Here is a 21,062-nt window from a genome sequence, read left to right as displayed (position 1 = left end):
ATGGAAAAATGTACAGATCATTGCTGATAAAGTTGGTCTTAGATCAGTAAGGTCAATGGAATGTTTTGTTAACAGTCTTAAAGCCTATTTTCCTTCTGAATTTATGCCCTTTGTAAACAATGTTTTGCATAATGGTGAGATGCCTCAGACTTTTCCTGTTAAAAAGGTTATACCCAAAAATACTTTTATATAAATATACTTTTATATAAACCCCCAATACAAAAAAGGAGTGGGGATCTTCAGTGGAGTATCATACATAGCATAGTGGCCACTAATAATTTTGTTTCAAGATTTAATACATCCGTTTCATCAAAATGTCCTTATTGTAATGATGTTGAGAATAATTTTCATTTATTTTGTGGTTGTTTTCGTTTAGAGTCTTTGTTATGTTGCTTAATGAAATGATGTCTAAACTTGTTTTTTTATTTAATAAGACAATGTTTATTTTTGGAAATAGGTATAAACATTCTTGGCAAGGTGAATGTAACTTGCTAACTTGGTGGGCTAGCTAAATTGGCTATTCTAAAGTCACATCAGTCTAAGAACGAAGATCAAGATGTTGATTTGGTGATGATGTTTAAATCTTTGGTAAAATCCAGAATTGTTACTGAGTATACTTTTTATCTGCATACAAAAAAAAATTGATTTTATTTGAAATGATACGGGGTGTTAAAAAAAGCAGTTGTCACTATTAATGAAAATGGTCTGGTTTTTCTTTGGTGATTATTAGTACTTTTTGTTTTGTTTTGTTTACAAATGGATATATATATATATATATATATATATATATATATATATATATATATATATATATATATATATATAACATTTTCTATAATTTTTGAAGAAATGAGAGTATAAACTTTTTTTTTTATATTTTTTTTTTGAAGGTCTCTCTCTCTCTCTCTCTCTCTCTCTCTCTTTCTCTTTAACAGCATTAGCTCAATGAAATACGTCTTCCTTCCATTAGAATAAATGTTTTCCTTTGCTAAATGTTGGTCTCATGATCAATAAGTTGTATCCGCAAACACCCATGATCACAAATAACAATGATTTTCGTAAAATAATGATTAATTATTAATTGATGATTTGTTATTATCATTATGGTCTTGTGAAAATAATAATATGGGCTGGAAGAAAATAATGAACACAAAGAGTAGTGCTGCTGAGTGCAGGCATGTTTAAGCCCAGTAACACACCATTCCTCAGAGCCAAAACACAGACCGAATTCTGTTCAGCTGGAGGGGGTTGGGTCTTTTGGTCTTTCATATGGACAGTGTCTTATGAGGCTTTCAAAGTTGCTGAACTAGTTTATATAGGACTGTCGTTTTGGTTATAGTCTAAAAGTTATGTTATGTCGACCGACAAATGGGGTCTCACTTGGGAGGCAAATCATCTCTGAGTTTAAGAGAAAACACCAATGAAAATTGGCTAGTGGATTAACATACCTGAGCCAGTCCCGTGCCGACGGGTAGATCTTTGCTTCGGAGCCAAGAATGAAATGAAATTGTATGAAAGTTGTTATACTCCACAAAGCCATAAATCTGCTGTGTCGGGAAGCTGTTCTGGTTGGCGGTACGGCGCAAACAGCGGTGTCCCTTTCAGCGATTCCCCTGGGCGCTTCAACTAAGAGAGCAGATTTCCTAAAAGAGCAAATCGCGGACGATTCGTGTCTTTTTCAAGACGCCGTTTCATCCACGTCCTTCTGGATGCGGTCGTTTCCTGTTCTCTGACAACGGCCACGTTCGCTCTCTTCCGTGTCTGGGCATTCAGCACGCTGAAGGCGCGTTCGTGGATGGTTCATGCACGCACTGCGTGGGACGCAGTGGACCGCCAGCTAGTGGTCTGGGAGATTTGAAGGTGACAGTGAGAGCTTCTCCGCCGGGCCACGCCCCATGGACCTCTTACCCCTTCCGCAGTGTTTGTCCTGTGCGGCTGCTGGGTGATTTTGCTGGGCTGTCTTATGGCAGTCCCAACGGGTCATTCAGTTTGCCGCCAGAGATCAGATGTCGATTGCAGCATCGGGGATGGGCTGTTGACCTCTGTGGATGAAGATTCGGTGGGGCTGCCCCTCTTGGGTGTTCTCGTCATTGCCGAATTGGACCCAGAGTTGACAGCCGTGCTTGCCCGGGCAGCTGTGAGCATCAGGATGGAGGTGCTCATGGCTGTTTGATTGGTTCTCGGTGTGGAGCGCGACACACAACCGTGTTTTACTCTGGTTCCTTTCTTCCTGGATGTGCATGGGGAAGTGATGTAGTCGTTGATGGCCCCTTTTACGGCCGGAAGCAGCTCATTTCATTCCTCCGTCCTCACTACCCTCGATGGCGGGGCAGCTAGGGGTGCGTTGACATTCCCCAGCAGGCGAGTGCGATTGCGGTGCACTTGTGTCCGCAAAACGACGCCACTGGAGGGATAGTCCGCGCCTCTCACCCAAGGCCTGTAAGCTGTCGGCCGCGCTTGCTACCAAGGCTTACAGTCCTGCGGGCCAAGCTGTCTCTGCTTTGCATACCATGGCTATCCTGCAAACCCAACAAGCCAAGGCTTTAACAAATGCACGAGGGTAGGACCAACCCAAGGTTGATGCAGGAGCTGTGCATGGCGACTGACCCCCCCCCTTCCGGGTGACGGAAGTCACAACGCAGTCCCTCGGGTAGCCGATGTCCACTCTGGTAGTCCAGTAGTGCCATTTCAGGTTCAGCCTGGTCTGTATGAGAGACATTGACAAAGTGCATTTTCTCGATGCTCCCATGTCCCAGGCTGTCCTGTGTGGCGACGCTGTCAGGGGCTGTGCCCAGTAGTTCCTGACAGAACAACAGCAGACTGAGGCCATACAGCACATCTCGCCACGACGTGATCCTCCGGTTGCCACCATTCCGTCGCAGGCAGTGCCTCAGCCTGCTCGTCGCCATGGGCGCCCCCCCTGCGTCCTCCACACCAGCTCCGCCCTGTGCTGAGAGTTCTTCGAGAGCGGCGCCCACCGTGTCACTCCCTGACAGCTCTGAAGTGGAGTCTGTTCATGAATTGGTGTTCTTCTCACCGAGAAGACCCCCGGAGATGCCCAGTCAGAGTCGTGCTTTCTTTCCTGCAAGAAAGGTTGGAGCGTGGGCTGTCACCCTCCACCCTGAAGGTGTATGTGGCTGCCATTGCAGCCCATCACGATGCAGTAGACGCCCGGTCCCTGGGGAGGCATGACCTGATCGTTAGGTTCCTGAGGGTTGCCAGAAGGTTACATCCTCCTAGGAAACCCCTGATTCCCTCCTGGGACCTCTCTATTGTCCTGGCGGGACTTCAGAGGGGGCCCTTTGAGCCGCTGGATTCAGTCGAGCTTAAGTTCCTGTCTCTCAAGACAGCGCTCCTGATCACGCTCACTTCCATCAAGAGGGTCAGTTAGCATGCCCGGAGTCCCGGTCAGCCCCTGTACTGGGCTAGGTGTTCATATGGCTTGGTTCCCTACGGGTAATCCCATATGTGTATTTTTCCACGGTAAGGTTTCCCTCTTGGCAAACCCGTGTCTTCCCTTGACAGACCCGTTATGTCAGTCTCTTCTGGCAGCCGTTCCATACCTACTCCAAGGTAGGACCTGCCTCAGAGACCCCTTCCATATGTAGTACTGCCCCTGGGTCAGTCCATATCGGTATATCCACATGTCACCTCCCTACGGGTAGAATGTGGTCTCCATAGCGACCTTTTCCTAAGGCTCGCTTCCCCATTGTTTTGCCAGCTGAAAGAACAAATAGGGAAGATTTGAAGCATTCTTTCTCTGAAGGTTGAAATCCCTTCCATTAACTTTATGTGGGCGGTACAGCAGCATGGCCTTCTCCAGCAGCGATGTGCTCACCCTTTGGCCCCTTCGGTACCAAGGTCAGTGAATTTGCGCTGGGGCTTTGGGAAGGTTACGACCTTAAGCGTAACCTTTGTGGCACGCCAGGGCTTGTCAACAATTGCAGCGCCACAGGGTTGTGATGAGGTTTAGGTTGTGGCGTTTTCCACAGGACCCCATTTGTCGGTCGACATAACTCGTAGTGACCGACAGATAGGGAACGTCTCGGTTACGTACGTAACCCTTGTTCCCTGATGGAGGGAACGGAGACGTTATGTCCCCATGCCACAACCTTGAACCATTCGCTGTTGCCGGGACACGTTCTTGGCACCTCAGCGTAAAATCTAATGAGTGGATGCACCTGTCGCCCTATTTATACCCGTTGGCACTGGAGTGGCTAGGGTATGTTAATCCACTAGCCAATTTTCATTGGCGTTTTCTCTTAAATTCAGAGATGATTGGCCTCCCAAGTGAGACCCCATTTGTCGGTCGACATAACGTCTCTGTTCCCTCCATCAGGGAACGAGGGTTACGTACGTAACCGAGACGTTCTAGTCGTTCATTTGTTATATTCAACTAATCAGAGGTTTATATTACATTTGCATAATGAAGTCTTAATATATTCCGCCCTCAAGCACATGCATTAAGTTTGCAACAAAGCATATGCAGAAGTAGCCTAATAATTGTGAAAAATTAGACATTTGAATTATTTAGTAATAAACAAATGTTTTCTTGTCGGCTGCAAGATGAAATTCACAGTGCTGGCAAGAGTAATGCAACATTCACAGATTGTTGAATGTTGAATATTAATGCGCCCTGTCTTTAATGCGCATTAATAATTTTAGCACAAATACTTGAATATGAATATTCATTTACATGTTGGATATGCATTACAATGTAAATTATTTTTACATGCAATTATCCAAAATAAAACCAAACAAGATTTGTAATGAAGATAAAATAAATAAGAATAAAAGCTTCACATCTACCATCACACATGCAGTGCAAATCTTGCACATACTTTACACACCTACATTTAAATGCAGCCTCATTTTATTTTTATGTTTTTCATTAAATCATATGAAAGCAAGTAGGGCATTCAGCTAAAAAGTAGGAATTTGTAATTTACATCAGTTTGTTTGTTTTCTTTTTAACATCCACCGACGCTCCACTCAGGCATCAGTAGTTCCGAGTGGCTCAACCCTCCCAAGCGAGTCTGACAGAGACACGCTGCCAAGCAAAGGATGAGTGAAGCGGGGTGATTTTGACTGGAGCGAGGAGAGGATATTAAGGGTCTGAGCGTCGTGGTTTTCACTCGCTTCAAGAGCCTCCATCACGAGTACAATTCATGCCAACAGCCCGTAATATAACTGCATATTCAGCAAGAATTCATGTTACACATATTTAGCTATGGGTTGATCAGGTTATAATGACTGCAAGAGTCGAGCGGGATGTTAAAGGCTAAGGAGTTTGTTTCTTTTACTGATTATTTTCGGGTTAAAGCATGATTTAAACAGATACAGCACATTCACACGCAATCTCTTTAGCAATAATGTTCTGACACTGCGTTCAGATGATTTGACACTGTAGTGTGATGTCATCAAGTTTAGACAGACATTTCTCACGACAACTCTCGCGTCCGGTGTAGACACAGACAGTGACTGCTCAATTTACAAATAAGTTATATAACAACAAAAAAAAAAAAAATCCTAAACCAGTGGCATAATGAGATGGAAATATAGACTAGAAAATATATTTTCACTAGCTCTGTCCTCCGTCCATGACACTGACTCACTGCGGAGCTGCCAGTTTTAATCTGAACAGCTCTTAACGCCGAGTGGATGGTTAGATGCATGATGGGTTAGTATTAAAATAATAATAATAAAATAAAAGTCTTTACAGCATTAAGGTAATAACATTACAGTTTTTTATTGTCTCAGTTATAAAGCATGAATGTATAACTATATTAAAACTTGTTTTGAAAAATTTCTTTGTCATTTGAATATTGATTTAAAAAAAAATAACTATATTAAAACTTGTTTTGAAAAATTTCTTTGTCATTTGAATATTGATTAAAAAAAAAAAAAAATTCGGCCATATGCTATAGCCCAGCACTAAAAGCAAGTAAAGAAGGCTCCCTTTAAAATCACTTATGTTGTCAGTTAATGAAGCTCTTTTATACATCGTGTGCATTAAGTTGTTTATAATGAGAGAACTTGAGTTTAATCGTGAGAACGGTTTATTAATCCGTCCATTCTTTAGAGTTTCAAAGATTTAGCTAAATCGTGCAGGTTTAATTTATTCTTTTCTTGTTTTAGGCTAATTAGGCATAATTAATGTGAACGAAATTATGTATTATGAAAATGTATTTTTCCCAAGAAGTTATCTGTCACCACAATTAGTAAACCACAATTTCTTTTGAATAATGTAAGACATAATTCATATAATATAAACAATACTGCACACCTTTTAAATGTATCAAATCTAAATTTGGTTTAATAACAGGTAGCTTAGAGTAAATATAAGCACAGGCTCAGGCAAAGGCTTGACATTTATCCTGCTTGAATTTGTTCTAAAAAATGCACATAACTTCATAAGTACCAAACTTTCATCTGTGAATATTACATATTTAATATATTATATCTTTCATTTTCCGTGATGGAAGCCGTCAAATGTAACACATCAGCGAGGCAAAACTGATGTATATTTGCAAAAATGTGCTGTGAGGCGCTTGTTTGATAACTTGTGGTTAAAGCACCACTTAGCGGTCAAAAGCTGCAAATGCACTTTACACCATCACGGCGGCAGTATGTGCGGCGGTAAAAAGGGCTTTTTGAATGTCTACCTGCTACCTTCTCTGCTCTCTTCACGTGCTATTGTAAACTTCCTATTTCCCATTAAGAGCTTGTTGCATTCTGTTATGTTAAAAATAACAGTGGACAGTGGTTTGTGAATGCTGATGCTTTGCCTAAATCATTTTATCGGGAGCATCCCCTCCTGTGACCCTTGATTTGTCTGTATGTGTATTCAGAGCCAGTGAGCAAAGGACTTTTATAACATAAAAAAAAAATTGCATTAACGCACATTAAACAATTATCAGAATTAATCAATTAATGTGTTAACGCAATAATAACGCATTAACTTTCCCAGCTGAAAGAAAATAAATAAAATATAAATACCTTAAAAATGTAAACTTAACGAGTTGAATAAAGTTCAGCTTTTAAAATGTTTCAGGACTCCTGTGTTCTTTTCCATTCAATTTCTCACTGAATTCAAGATTGTATACTGTATCTACAGTATGTGTAAAAAAAAAAAAAATAGTAATAGAAAAAAAACCTTCAAGCAACTTAACTCAAATTTGGTACTGTACTTATTATTTACTGTATAGCACATTCTCTAAAACCTGCTGGATAATGCATAAACAGATGTTGAATACAAGTCCTATCACATACAGCAGATAAATGTGTGTCTGAGTGTATTTTTTTTTAATGTACTGTACCAGAAGGAGAACCTTGTCTTCCCCTCAGCTCAAGAGTCCCGTTATTCTTTATGGAGTGACTTTTGGCTCCCTGTTGTTTCTCCAACTCCCCTAAAAATACAGTGAAAAGAGACCAGGAGAACTTTAGGTCTATGCTACACACACACACACACAAACACACACACACACACACACACGCACACACACATACAAAAGAGCTTTTCCCTCATCCAAAAGAACTGTAAGAAAGCTCCGGCTCTACATTAAGACTCTTTTAGGGGAAATATGCCTTCTGATTCAAAGAAGCTATAAGACAGACTAAGCATTGATACATACCTGTGAGTGCTCAAAGAATAGCTTACAACCAATCGTCCAGATACTAAAACACAGCATGCTTATTAAACATATTTATTACAGTAGTAAATTCAAGGATAATATGAGGGAAAAATCTCTCCTACAGATAAAGGCATACAGAAAAATGAAAATAATATACAGTAGCACATTTAATAATGAGGGTGTTTAACAAAATAAAATAATAAAATTGGCATCCATGTTGATTTATAGACAACAACAACAACAACAACAATAATAATAATAATAATACATAATAATAATAAAAAAATTTTCATGTAATGGCTATGAAATCAGCTAATCAAAAACAAAATAATTATGCATGTAACATAGTAACATAATTTCAGTAAAATTAATTTAAATAAATAAATAAATAAAATGTATTTATTCTTACTACCACTTTAACTTTTTGAAGGTGTTAATTTTAATGTTGTTTTCATGTTGATTCATGACTTACAATATGTTCAATGATAATAATAATAATAATAATAATAATAACAGTATCAAAATAATGAAATAAAAATGTATCCAAATGTATACAATTTGCTCAAGTTGTTGCAATTACAGTTTTATGTTGGTTTAAAAGTTAATTACAAAAATAAAAATAAAAAAGTATTTAAGAAAAAAAAAGTAAGATTAGTTAAAACATAATTTGTGTAATTGTAAGCATTATTGTTATTATAGTTATTATTATCCAATCAAAAATAAGTATTTGAATACAAAACAAACAAAAAAAAAATACCATAATGTAATGTAATGTTATTTTGGGCAATTTTCGTCTATTGAATGTTTTTATTCTTGAAGTATTATACTGGAAACATCAGCTTACTATTTCTACATGTCTGTCATTTAAAAAGAGTAAAACTGAGAGTATCAATCTAAAGCAAACCCTCCAGAGCCCCTTAACAGGACATCAAATTACCTGCTTCAATTCAACACAAATTAACTCCAAATGAGGATTGCCTTTATTTGCAATGCTAAAATAAAGACAAAGACACAAAATGTGTGCAGACATATTGCACAATGGCATTTAGTCATGCTTGGATTGTAAAGAGAAGTCCCTTTATGTCGAAATAAAAGATGTGTAGCTGTGTAGATGACAGCTCTCAGATCACCAACATCTGTATTCCTTAAAGAGAGTAAAGGTGCTTATCTCTCTTTTCCCAGCGGAACTGCTGACAAAGATGAACATACCAATGGACCCTTGCTCCCTCTCTATCACAGAATGTAATGAAAACCAACATGCCTCAGCAGTATGCATGATTTGATGTCCACTGGCACTCAACCCTTTCTCTTTCTGTCTCTTGTTTGTCTTTCTCCCTCATGGAAACGAAAACTATTTTTTCTGTTCCTTATTCCATATCTTTCCTTCTCAGTTCCTTCAGAGGATGTTTGAAAGCCTGACAGCACTGTGCGAATGAAACATTTTATTTATTATAGAACATCATAGAACAGCTCAGTGAAAGGACAAACACACACACACACACCATATTTGCAAAAATGCTGAGTAATTAAACAGTAGAGCAGCCAAAACTGCAAAATGACAATAGAAAGCAGATTTTAAACCCAGAAAATAACTGGTCCAATAAGCTGCCTTCACATTTGTAAACAGAAGTAGGGTTGAAAAGCGGTGCATTGTGTTTTATCTTCTTTTGGTTGATGTTCCAGATTTAATAATTGCATTTACACTGAAATATGATGCTTAAATATTAATGAAATTAAATAATTAGTGGTAATCAGTCATAAAAAAAACTGTTTAAATTCAGCTTTTTGTTGATATATTGATAAATTTTCTTAAGGATCCTTTAATTAATATTTAGTTCGTACATTGAGTTAAATTTCAACTAAGTTTATTACTTCAGTGTTGTAATACCTAGAAGTAACTTATAATTTTAGAATTGCATCTGTTTTACTGTGGCTGCCAACAACTGGGTTACTTCTGTTTACCCAGCAAATGGGCAGCATTACCAAGTATTACCATTGAAACACTGTCCAATATTCAAAGATATGACTGCTGTTTCACATCATGAAGCAAAAAAATAAAAAATAAAAAAGTATCCTTTCACTTCATTGCTTACTAGCTCAACTCAAAAGAACCACCCACAAATCTATGATATTCTGTTCTCTACATATATGGCACAGGGTTTTGTCAGTCAGACGAAAACCATTTGCTTAGAAAAGTAACAGCAGACTCCTCTTAACCATCTGCATGTTTTGAGGTATCAAACATGTCTGTAACATAAATAATGCAGGATAAGCTACGCATGAAAAATTAATACATCTGTATCCTCTTATACACATGAACAGCCCACTCACATTCAATACGTATCTGTTCCATCTCTGACACCTCAGCGATGGACTCCTTCAGGTCCTCTACGAACTTGAGCAGGTCCTCTGCACTCTGAGCACAGAAATTCAACACCTGCTTCTTATCAGAACCCGAACACGGAGACAAAATAGTTATGGCATGAGGATAGTCTGAAACAAAAAGAGACAAAACAGAAACATTGCATTAGCAAAAAATTAAGGGTTTAGGTTGTTATTCACTGAACCAACCACTATTGGAAACGGTCACTAAGGAAATGTGTGATGAAAATAAATTGTGTGTATGTCTACAAAAAAATTATCCCTTTGTATTCCACATACATTATGAATGTTTAAATTACAGAAGCGGGTTAGTGAAAAGTTTAACATTTTTAGGTATTAACTATTCCTTAATCATGATCATAGTCATCAACATTTTATATACAAAATAAATAAATAAATAATAAAAATAAAAAATCACATAAATATACAGATATAGTTATACCAAATTAACTCAATCTATAGTATTCTTTAATGTGACAATTTTCAAAGTAAATCATAATATTCAATGATAAATAATAATAATAATAATAATAATAATAATAATAATAATAATAATAATAATATTTTTAATAACATGTCCTTGATTGACTTTGACTCATATTTGGGATTTCAGTATAAATTTGCAGTGGACTGTGGATGACTGTTTGGCTCACGAAAAACCATATGTACCCACTTATGTGAAGTATTTTTGGGAGAATTTGGTGGCAGGTCAAACAACTCAGGGCATTTCAGATGGTAATTATTATTGGTTATTATCATAATTTAAATTTACATTTTAAATTATCATGAAACTGGCAAGAGTTTAGAAAGACTGTATTACTTACAACTGTAGCTTTAAACACTACCTAAATTGTTATGTGGCTGTTACTGACCAATAGTGATGATAGTGGAACAGTCATTTGATAAAATATGCTAGTATGATGTTTTGTTAAACATCACACATATTCAGACTGCATTTGAAACTTCTTACATTGTTCCAGGATGAGATATACCTTTATAATGCATTCATAAGAACTTTATAACACAGTTTCTAATATTTTTGCAATATTTACATTTATAAACCTTACAAATGCCATCACTAGAGTGACTGGACATTCAGCAATCATTTATAGTATTTTATTGTAATGATTGTGGCTGAAAATATGTCTGTTATCTGCTGATTTACATGTTTGTGTCTCTTCTATTATGCCCAGTCTGTTCAGTCAATTATTACAGATTTCAGTGGTTCAAAATATAAGCATGAGCCATAATACTTTCCTCTTACTTAAAGGTCCTATGACATGAAATTTTCACTTTCTGAGGTTTTTTTAACATTAATATGAGTTCCCCTAGCCTGTATATGCTCCCCAAGTTTCTAGAAATTTGAATCGGTGTAAATTGAGATTTTTCTATCTTTCTCTGCCTTTGAGAAAATGGAAGCTCAAACGGGCTGATCTTGAATCTCCTCGTTGTGATGTTGCAAGGAGAATTGTTACCTCCCCTTTCTCTGCTTTGCCCGCCCAAATATTTACATATAATTCAGTCGCAATGTCAGCACAGGCGTTTCAAACAGACTTTTATGATATGGATTCGACAGCACCGGCACAAACAGTGAGTAACAGTGTTCATTAATGCCTGATCTGTGATCTGTGATTTCTGATGTGTAGCTAATCATTCAAGTTCACACAGACTTTCTTTCTAAATCGTTTAATACTGTTTATGCATCAGTGAATCAAGCCAGTGACTAAACGATCAACTTCACGTTGTTTCTCTTAGTAGCATGAAACAAATCTGTAATTTAAATTGTGATTTAACTACAGAGAGCGATCAAAGAACGCTCCCTTTTTTCCGGAGCTGTTATATATATATATATATATTTGAGAGGGGTTCACATGTAATATTCATTTCGAATGCAAAGATGTCAGCCAATCACAAGAGTTGTGGTTTACTCGGAGTTTCACAGCAGACACGCCCCTTCAAACAGAGCATCCAAGCCAGAGGGCTAATGTCAGGACATAAAAATGCTATTTATTTCTAAATTTTGAATGTAAAAATCATACTAACAATATAAATACACCTAAGGAAACATTAAAAAACATTTAAAGAAAAGGAAATAATCCATGTCATGGGACCTTTAATTACATCCCAGTTACCATAAATGTGTGTGTGTGTGTAGGTGCGTGGGCATGTTTTTGTGACATATCAGGACACAACTCTGTATAATGACATGGTTATGACACAGGCAAGGAGAGGGTGACTTATGAGGACATAACCCATGTCCCCATTTTTCAAAACGCTTATAAATCATACAGAATGAGGTTTTTTGAGAAAGTAAAAATGCACAAAGTTTCCTGTGAGGGTTAGGTTTAGGGGTAGGGTTGGTGAATGGCGATAGAATATACAGTTTCTACAGTATAAAAACCATTACGCCTATGGGATGTCCCCACTTTTCACAAAAACAAACATGCGTGCGTGCGTGCGTGCGTGTGTGTGTGTGTGTGTGTGTGAGAGAGAGAGAGAGAGAAAGTGAAAGTGAAACAGTGGAAGGAAAAGAGAAATACTTGTAGTCACTTTAATTGGAAAATAATAAGTGCCTGTCATCTGCATTTATTATGTGGCATTCTGGGAAATCAGGGAAGTGGGTGTTTTAAAAGGCACATAATTGTTAAAAACTATTTTAGCAGTCCATTTTGCCTGTATCTGTGTATAGTTTTAGTCAAACCCAAATCCAAATGCCATGAGAAATACTTATATATTTCAGGATTTTACAATACATTTCTTAGATTCACTGAAAAGTGTGCATCAGGCAAATTTGTGCAAAATTATATTATGTTGCTTCTTGCAACACTTTCAAAGTGAAATCTTCAGTGAGTTGCGCTACAATTGTGTTAGTCTTTATCTGAAACAGATAAATATCTCTCTTTCTTTCCAAATAAAGCCATCACATAAATGGCCACTGCCATCTTGTACTTATGATGTCATTTGGTGCCAGAATCTGTGCAGTAGTGATTTGTGAGATGTACGGAGCTACTTAATCAAGGTCCCACCCAGACTCCCGCAACCTCAATCACAACCACACAATTAAGATGCCAAACCACATCAAGTAAACTAACTAAAAGCAAATTTATTAGAAAAAGGAAAACTTGAAAATATATTAGCCTGATAACAACTATGTACAATGAGAAACCATCTTTGGAAAACGATTAAAATAAATAAATGAATAAATAAATAAATAAATAAATAAATAAAGAGAGATGGTTTCTTTATATGGTTATATATATTTAGATTTTGTAGATTTGGCTCATGTCCAAATTCTTTACAATGAGAGGACGGGTTTATAACCTATACTGCAACCAGCCAACAGGGTGTGATCCGAATGTTTGATTTCACTTTACTGGGGTGCATTTTCCAAAAGCAACTATGGTTGCAAGTTCCTTCATTACCAACATAGTTCAATGGAACAAATTAGTTAACGATGCACTTGCCACTTTTTGGCAATGTTTTATTATGCTGGTTGATGTACTTATCAAAACGGAAATGAAATGTCAGGTGAACATCAATACACATGCAGATGGTTATGTGTTGCAATTTTCAGCTATGATCGAAGGGTTTTGAGGTGATAACAGTATTGTGCAAGAAACTGCATGAAAACAAATCTTTATAAATCAGTAATCTATGTTTATATATATATATATATATATATATATATATATATATATATATATATATATATATATGTATGTGTATATATTAGGGCTGTCAAATGATGAACATTTTTAATCAAATTAATCAGAATTTTCAGTGGATTAATCAGGATTAATCACTATTTGCAATTACACCTGAAACACAAACATGCGCCACCATCACATAAGCAGCACTCTGGGCAATCTTGTTTTTGGGAGGTGTTCATTTGCTCTGCCACAATTCTTTAGGATCGATATTTTCACGTTCTGAAGGCTTCAAGTGCCAGTAAAAACAAGTAAAAATGCATATGCTTTTCCAAACAGTTGTAATTTTTGCTGCATTGCATGCAGGCGTTCTGCGCATGCACAGTGTGAAACACAGGATGCTATAACAGGAAGAAGCTCCAGCGTATCAACTACCAAAGTTGTCTCTGTTTATCGAGCTTGGCATGAATGTATTTGAGAGTAAATGGGGTAAAACCTTAAGCTTCTTCTGTGTTTTCGTAGCGGCGCTCGCCGCTGTTTTTTACTATCTTGAGAATTCAGAGATCGACGAGACTTTCCTGACCTGAATAATTTGTCACACTGCGCATGCGTGAAATGCGTTAAAAAATTTGACGTAATTAACAACAAACAACTAATTAACGTCGTTAACGCGCTATTTATGACAGCCCTAGTATATATATGTACACACACAGTATATTTTATATTTCATTGCCAGTAGTATAAAGTTTAGCTATAAGGTGCATTGAATTGAATATCTAGTTAAAAAATGAATGATCTTACATTCATTTTCGAACAGGTGGAACTGCATCCCCAGTAGCCCCAAGGCCTTGCAAAAGGTATAGGCAGCTGAACTCTTCTTCTTTGGACACAATTTCAAAATCTGTGAAGAAAAGAAATGAAAATGCAAATTATACTTGCTACCAAAGTTACTTCTAAGGCAGCTTACTAAGTATAATTATATTATACATGATTTGGGATGCTCTGCATAAGCAGCACGCCACACAAATATCACTCCTCAGCTCAAACAATTATGAGATTTTCATGATAGCATGTTGCTAAGCTAGTTTAAATTGCAATTATCCATCATTTTGGTCACAATAAATTAAATCCAGGAATTTAATTTTAATTCTTTTCAATTCAATTTTGAATGGCACTTACTATAACCCTGCTATGTGTCAGTGGTAGATTGTAAGTGCTTGAGCATATGTGAGAAAAAGAAGGCCACACAGATTGGTGTAGTGTTGAGTGTCTACTTACCAGACTCCCTACTGGTTTACTCAAAATAGTACAACTGCCACAAATTTATGGGAAGTGGGAGACACTTATGAAGAATAAATACTGAGCCAACTCATATTGCAACACAATTCAAGCCAAAAACTCTCTGAATGAAGTTAGAAAAGCAGTTATGAGAATTGATATTGTCACAAAAAAATTGAATAATATGTAATTGCCACATATTGACTGGATATCTGGATTTTAAATGTCTCCTTTTATTTTACTCAGTTTTCCATTTCATATACAATGTGAAAACTGTTTAATTTTGCAAATGTCATTTGTATTTTTGAAATAGTATGATTTCACCCAGTTTCACCAATAATTGTACTGGGAAATGTATTTTTTTGTGGTTTTCCCTTCCCTTTTTATGGCCAGATTAACATGAGCTCTTGCAATTATGAGGATAGTTTAATTGCTGTGATAACCTTTCAGTCAGCCTAATGCTCTCCATTAATTATAAAAGACATTTAATCTTTTATTAATTTCAAGGGCTGTACTTTGTGGCTTTGAGCAAATTATTCGAGCAGTTGTGGGAAAGAGGACTACATTAGATTTGCTTTCACATAATGGGGACCAACGCTGTAGTTCAAAGACCATGCAAACAGAATACCAAGTTGTACGCATAATTATCTGTTTATGGAAAATATTCTCTGTGCGTAATATATGTAAGAATAGTATGGCAGTCCGATAATATGATATTTTTTCAATAAATTTCTTGGTTTAGTGTATGATTGAGAGATATTTTATGCCCCATTACATTGGAAGGAGTCATCTTTCATTAACAGCAGTCAATTTAAATAAAAGAGAAGAAAAAAAAATCTACATAATGAAACTTGGAGTTACCACAAGTAGGTCGTTGAAGAGGAAGACCTCCCTCTGGTGAGCAGCATGCTTCTGGGGTTTGTTGATCTCAGTCACTTCAAACAGTCGACTGCAGCACACTAGTCTCCTGTGAGGCACTGACAGAACCTGAGTGTGGACGCACATAAAATTACTTCTCTAAAAGTTACATCTTGAGTGATATTTATTGAATTGTTATATCAAATTACATTTAAAACAGTGGTTTAAACGGTTGTCTAACACAGTATTCAAAGAATGCTGAAATAATAAATTAACAATGGCATGATTCACTGGCCCCCAAGTGTTCCCCAGCCCCCTAATTGAGAAGCACTATTTTAAAATAATCAGAATCAGAATCAGAAAGAGCTTTCTTGCAAAGTATGCTTACGCATACAAGGAATTTGTTTTAGTGACATAGGCTTCCAGTACACAGAGACAACAACACACAGACAAAAAAAAAAAAAAGAGAGATTTGCAAATTGGCAAATAAATAAGTGTATAAACAATTGTGCTTTAAATGATAATGGAATAGGATTTGAGTGAGATGCAGGAATGTTCTAGGATGGAGGGTTAACAAATAAATATAAGGATATTGCACGTTTATAAGCATAAGTGGGGAACATTTAACTGTTCATGAGGTAGATTGCCTGGGGAAGAAACTGTTCTTGTGCCTTGCTGTTCTGGTGTTTGCGACTCTGAGACGCCGGCCAGATGGCAAAAGTTCAAAGATGGGGTGACTTGGATGTGAGGGATCCAGAGTGATTTTCTGAGCCCTTTTCCTCACTCTGGATGTATACAGTTCTTGAAGGGTGGGCAAGGGAGCACCAATAATCCTTTCAGCAGTCCGAACAGTTCTCTGTAGTCTTCTGATGTCTGATTTTATTGCTTAACCAAACCAGAAGTTATTGAAGTACAGATAACAGACTCAATGACGGCTGAGTAGAACTGTTTCAGCAGCTCCTGTGGCAAGTTAAACTTCCTCAGCTGGCAAAGGAAATAGAACCTTTGCTGGGCCTTTTTAACAATGGAGTCAATGTGATTGTCCCACTTCAGGTCCTGAGAGATGGTGGTTCCCAGGAATCTGAATGACTCCACTGCAGTCACAGTGCTGTTCATGATGGTGAGTGGGGAAAGTGCAGGGGGGTTTCTCCTAAAGTCCACTATCATCTCCACTGTTTTGAGCGTGTTAAGCTCCAGGTTGTTAAGACTGCACCAGACAGCCAGCTGCTAAACCTCTTGTCTGTAAGCAGACACATCACCTTCCTGGATGAGGCCGATGACTGTAGTGACGTCTGCAAACTTTAGGAGCTTGACAGAAGGGTCTTTAGAGGTGCAGTCGTTGGTGTACAGGGAGCAGAGCAGAGGGGAGAGAACACATCCCTGAGGGGCACCAGTGTTGATGTGAAATTACCCAGTCTCACTAACTGTTGCCTATCTGTCAGAAAGCTGGTGATCCACTGACAGATAGAGCTAGGAACAGAGAGCTGGGTCAGTTTGGTCTGAAGGGCTGTTGGGATGATGGTATTGAAAGCCGAACTAAAGTCCACAAATAGGATCCTCACATAAGTCCCTGTTGTGTCCAGATGTTGCAGGATGAAGTGCAATCCCATGTTGATTGCATCATCCACGGACCTGTTTGCTCGGTAAGCAAACTGCAGGGGGTCCAGTAAGGGTCTAGTGATGTCCTTCAGATAAGCCAGAACCAGTTTTTCAAACGACTACAGAGCCACAGGTCTGTAGTCGTTAAGTTCTGTAATCTTGGGTTTCTTTGGGATGGGGATGATGGTGGAGTGTTTGAAGCAGGAAGGCACTTCACAAAACTCCAGGGATCTGTTGAAGGTCTGTGAAAAGATGGGGGCCAGCTGGTCAGCACAGATTTTCAGACAGGCTGGTGTAACACCATCTGGGCCTGGTGCTTTTCTTCTTTTGTTCTTTCTGAAGACCTGGCGCACATCATCTTCACAGATTTGAAGAGTAGGAGGTATGGAGAGTGGGATTGCAGGAGGTGTTAATGGATGTGTAGGGAGATTGTCAGAATGGGTGTTGGGGGTTTCAAATCTACAATAAAACTCATTCAGGTCGTTAGCAAGTCGTTGATTAGCCTCAGTGCAAGGGGATGGTGTCGTGTAGTTCGTGATGGCTCTTAGACCTCGCCACACTAAAGTTGAGTCGTTGGAAGTAAACTGGTCTTCAAACTTTTTAGCGTAGGTCTTTTTAGCCGCTCTAATTTCTTTGTTCAGTGTGTTCCTGGCCTGATTGTACAAGACCCTGTCCCCATTTCTGTAGGCATCCTCTTTGGCCTGACGAAGATGTCTGAGTTTTACTGTAAACCATGGCTTATCATTGTTGAATGTTAAATAAGTCCTGGTAGGAATGCATATATCCTCACAGAAACTAATATAGGATGTTACGGTCTCTGTGAGTTCGTCCAGATCGGTGGTAGCAGCTTTAAAAACACTCCAATCAGTGAGGTCAAAACAAGATTGTAAATCCTGCTCTGTTTCGCTGGTCCATCTCTTCACAGTCCTTACTACAGGTTTAGCAGATTTAAGTTTTTGCTTGTAGGACGGTATAAGATGAACCAGACAGTGATCAGAACGTCCCAAAGCTGCTCGTGGAACAGAGTGATATGCATCCTTTATTGTGGTGTAACAGTGATCCAATATATTACTGTCTCTGACAGCACACAGCAACTTCAGAAAATTTCATGAACATTCATAGTGCATGTTCCCTTTCAGTTGGTCACTCTCGACGCCACATCGGTGACTGACGCAGAATGGGATATTGCTTTGATAGAACAATCTACTTTGAGTGTAAACTAAACGAGCCAATGCACATTGGCATGCAATTATTGCATCCAGCTGCCGCTGATCACAGCATGAGTATAAGAAAGCAGCAGGTGCTATGTATACAATCTTTTCGCTTCGGAGCCGAGCGTTAGTATCAACTGTGTCTGCTGTGAACTAAGGTTCAGCACGCTCTCGGAAGCTTCATGTGTTGGCGAGACGGTGCTTCAGCGGTGGTCATTCCAGTTTCGAGTGTGTTGCAAACTTCAGGCTGCACTACTCCTGTCATGTGGTAAGCGGCCATATCCCCTGTGTGCCTCAGCACTTAAAGAGCATTTCCTAAGAGCAAATTAACTATAAAAGAGCTCCATAGGTGCGTATTTATAAAGACGACGGATTGTCCTTATAAGGATGCCATTTCACCAGTGCGTTTCTGGATGCGGTCGTTACCTGGCACCGGGTGATGGTCATGATCGCTGCCATGATCTGCGGCTCGTTCTGGTGGCCGACAGATGGTATCCAGTGGGCCTCCCCCTGAACGGATGTCGATCTCAGCAACAATCTCAGCAAAGACCCTACTCATGCACCCTCTGCTAACCCGTGGAACCAGGTGAGCCCTGCACCCGAGGTGGGTCCCTGTGTTCCACCTCGCTCCCCAACTGCGGGTACAGCTGTGGTTCCGCTTGTCTCACTTGTATGGTTTTTAAGTGCCTGGTCAGTGCTATTCAGCCCGTCTCGCTGGCTTCTACGGACCTTCAGCCTCGGCTATGCGATTAAGTTCGCCCAGTGTCCCCCCAAGTTCAGTGGTATCCGCTTCACTACAGTGACAGCGTCTGATGTCCTGTTTTGCGGGAATAGATCGCAGTCCTAAAGGCGAAGGACGCGATAAAGCCGGTCCCTCCAGCCGATATGAGGACAGGGTTTTACAGCCCTTCCTTCATTGTACCCAAGAAAGGCGGTGGGTTACGACCAATCTTGGATCTGCGAGTTTTGAATCGGGCCCTTCACCTGCTACCATTGAAGATGTTGACACAGAAACGCATTCGAAGGATGGGCATATCAGTACAAGGCCCTGCCCTGTCTGCACTGACCTTCATTTACAAACACGTCTTTAAAATGAATTGTAACTCCATGAATACTCAACGAAGAGACATCAGAGAGATATCTATAGAAAGCTTGACATGTCTAGTGCCGCCTAAAACAAATATTCTGTGATAAAGTAATCCATATGAAAACAACGCGATGTCTGTTTTTCACATCTCTTCATTATATCTAATGTGACCATGCCCCCAAGCTGAACGCTCTATTCAGATTCTAATGTTTCAAACTGAAGCACGCGGCTTGAAGACGCCCACACAGAAGAAAAAGTAGTTTGTCTCTTCAAGTTTTTTTTTTTTATTTTACTGTTTGCTTCGCGATGAGAGGAATAAAACATCATCACCCCAAAAAGATGCAATGTGGTTGTGGATTTGAGAAATGGATTTCCTCAGAAAAAAAGAATGAATCACTTTATTCAGCAGAGATTATAAACATGATTAAGTCTCTTTTTATTTATTTATATACTTGTAATAGTTTTCACTTAACGTGTAAACATTTTACTAGTTAGACTTTTTCCAAAGACTTTTTTCCAAACTATAATTATTGACTAAATGTATAATGAAGTGAAATATTATGAAGTTTCAATAACAATGTACAATACTATACCATTAAAAAGCTCGATGTAAATAATATAAATGTAACAAATAAATATAACTGTAACAAATGTAACAAACAATGCTGAAATATATTTGAAACAATGAAAAATATTTTCAGCTTTTTCAACATTAATAATAATAATAATGATGATAATTATTCATCACCTTCATGATAAACCTGTGAGAACCATGGAAGGCTGAGTTCCGTACTGAGACCTATGTGGTAATCGTATGTGTATAGTCCACGGTATAGCCTTAGAGCCCGTGTTTCCCCAGCAGACTTCTGCCTTCCCAAGAGGCTTTTAATCACCTCAAATTTCTCCATATACACCTAAACGGATGCTTTATGTGTATTTGCTCCGAAGACCTCCTTCGGGAAGGATGGGGCTTCCACAGCATCCCTGTTCCAAACGGAACGGGTACGTTTTCCCAGTGTTATCCAATCTCCCCCAGTGAAGTAGGACTTTGACAATAGTGATTGGAACTACTTGTTCCTAGCACCGGCCTACACCTAATAGGGGCGCAGGCGACTCGCACAGAGCACTGGAAGGGGCAGCACCCATGGTGCTTTGGTAGATCCCATTTTGCATCGGTCAATGACGTGGCTATATATTATATATTATATATATTATATTATTATATTATATTATATATAAACAATCTTGTTGGTTAATAGTTAGGCCTCATAATTGTGAAATGATTAGGCCTCATGAAATGAGTGTGGGTTGTTAGTTAGGAGAAAAAAAAACTAAATGAGGATCCCTATTTTCAACACAGTCTAAT

The 21,062-nt window shown here is 38.6% G+C and overlaps 1 protein-coding gene across 2 annotated transcripts in view; it reads right to left on the bottom strand.

Annotated features, from left to right (window-relative positions):
- LOC127972581 (IQ motif and SEC7 domain-containing protein 3-like) overlaps positions 1 to 21,062 on the bottom strand; it is a 146,697-nt gene that overhangs the window by 61,151 nt on the left and 64,484 nt on the right. For both annotated transcript variants that reach the window (XM_052576209.1, XM_052576215.1), the window contains exons 7-10: positions 15,803 to 15,928; positions 14,465 to 14,564; positions 9,966 to 10,127; positions 7,320 to 7,409 (exon numbers count right to left, since the gene is read on the bottom strand). In XM_052576209.1, coding sequence (XP_052432169.1) covers positions 7,320 to 7,409; positions 9,966 to 10,127; positions 14,465 to 14,564; positions 15,803 to 15,928 — 478 coding nt within the window. The remainder of the gene's footprint in view (positions 1 to 7,319; positions 7,410 to 9,965; positions 10,128 to 14,464; positions 14,565 to 15,802; positions 15,929 to 21,062) is intronic.

Source organism: Carassius gibelio, chromosome A4 (assembly GCF_023724105.1).
Source record: "Carassius gibelio isolate Cgi1373 ecotype wild population from Czech Republic chromosome A4, carGib1.2-hapl.c, whole genome shotgun sequence".
NCBI classification, from domain to species: domain Eukaryota; kingdom Metazoa; phylum Chordata; class Actinopteri; order Cypriniformes; family Cyprinidae; genus Carassius; species Carassius gibelio.
The sequence above is the reverse complement of the archived record's forward strand: the minus strand, read 5'-3'. Positions and strand labels throughout refer to the sequence as shown.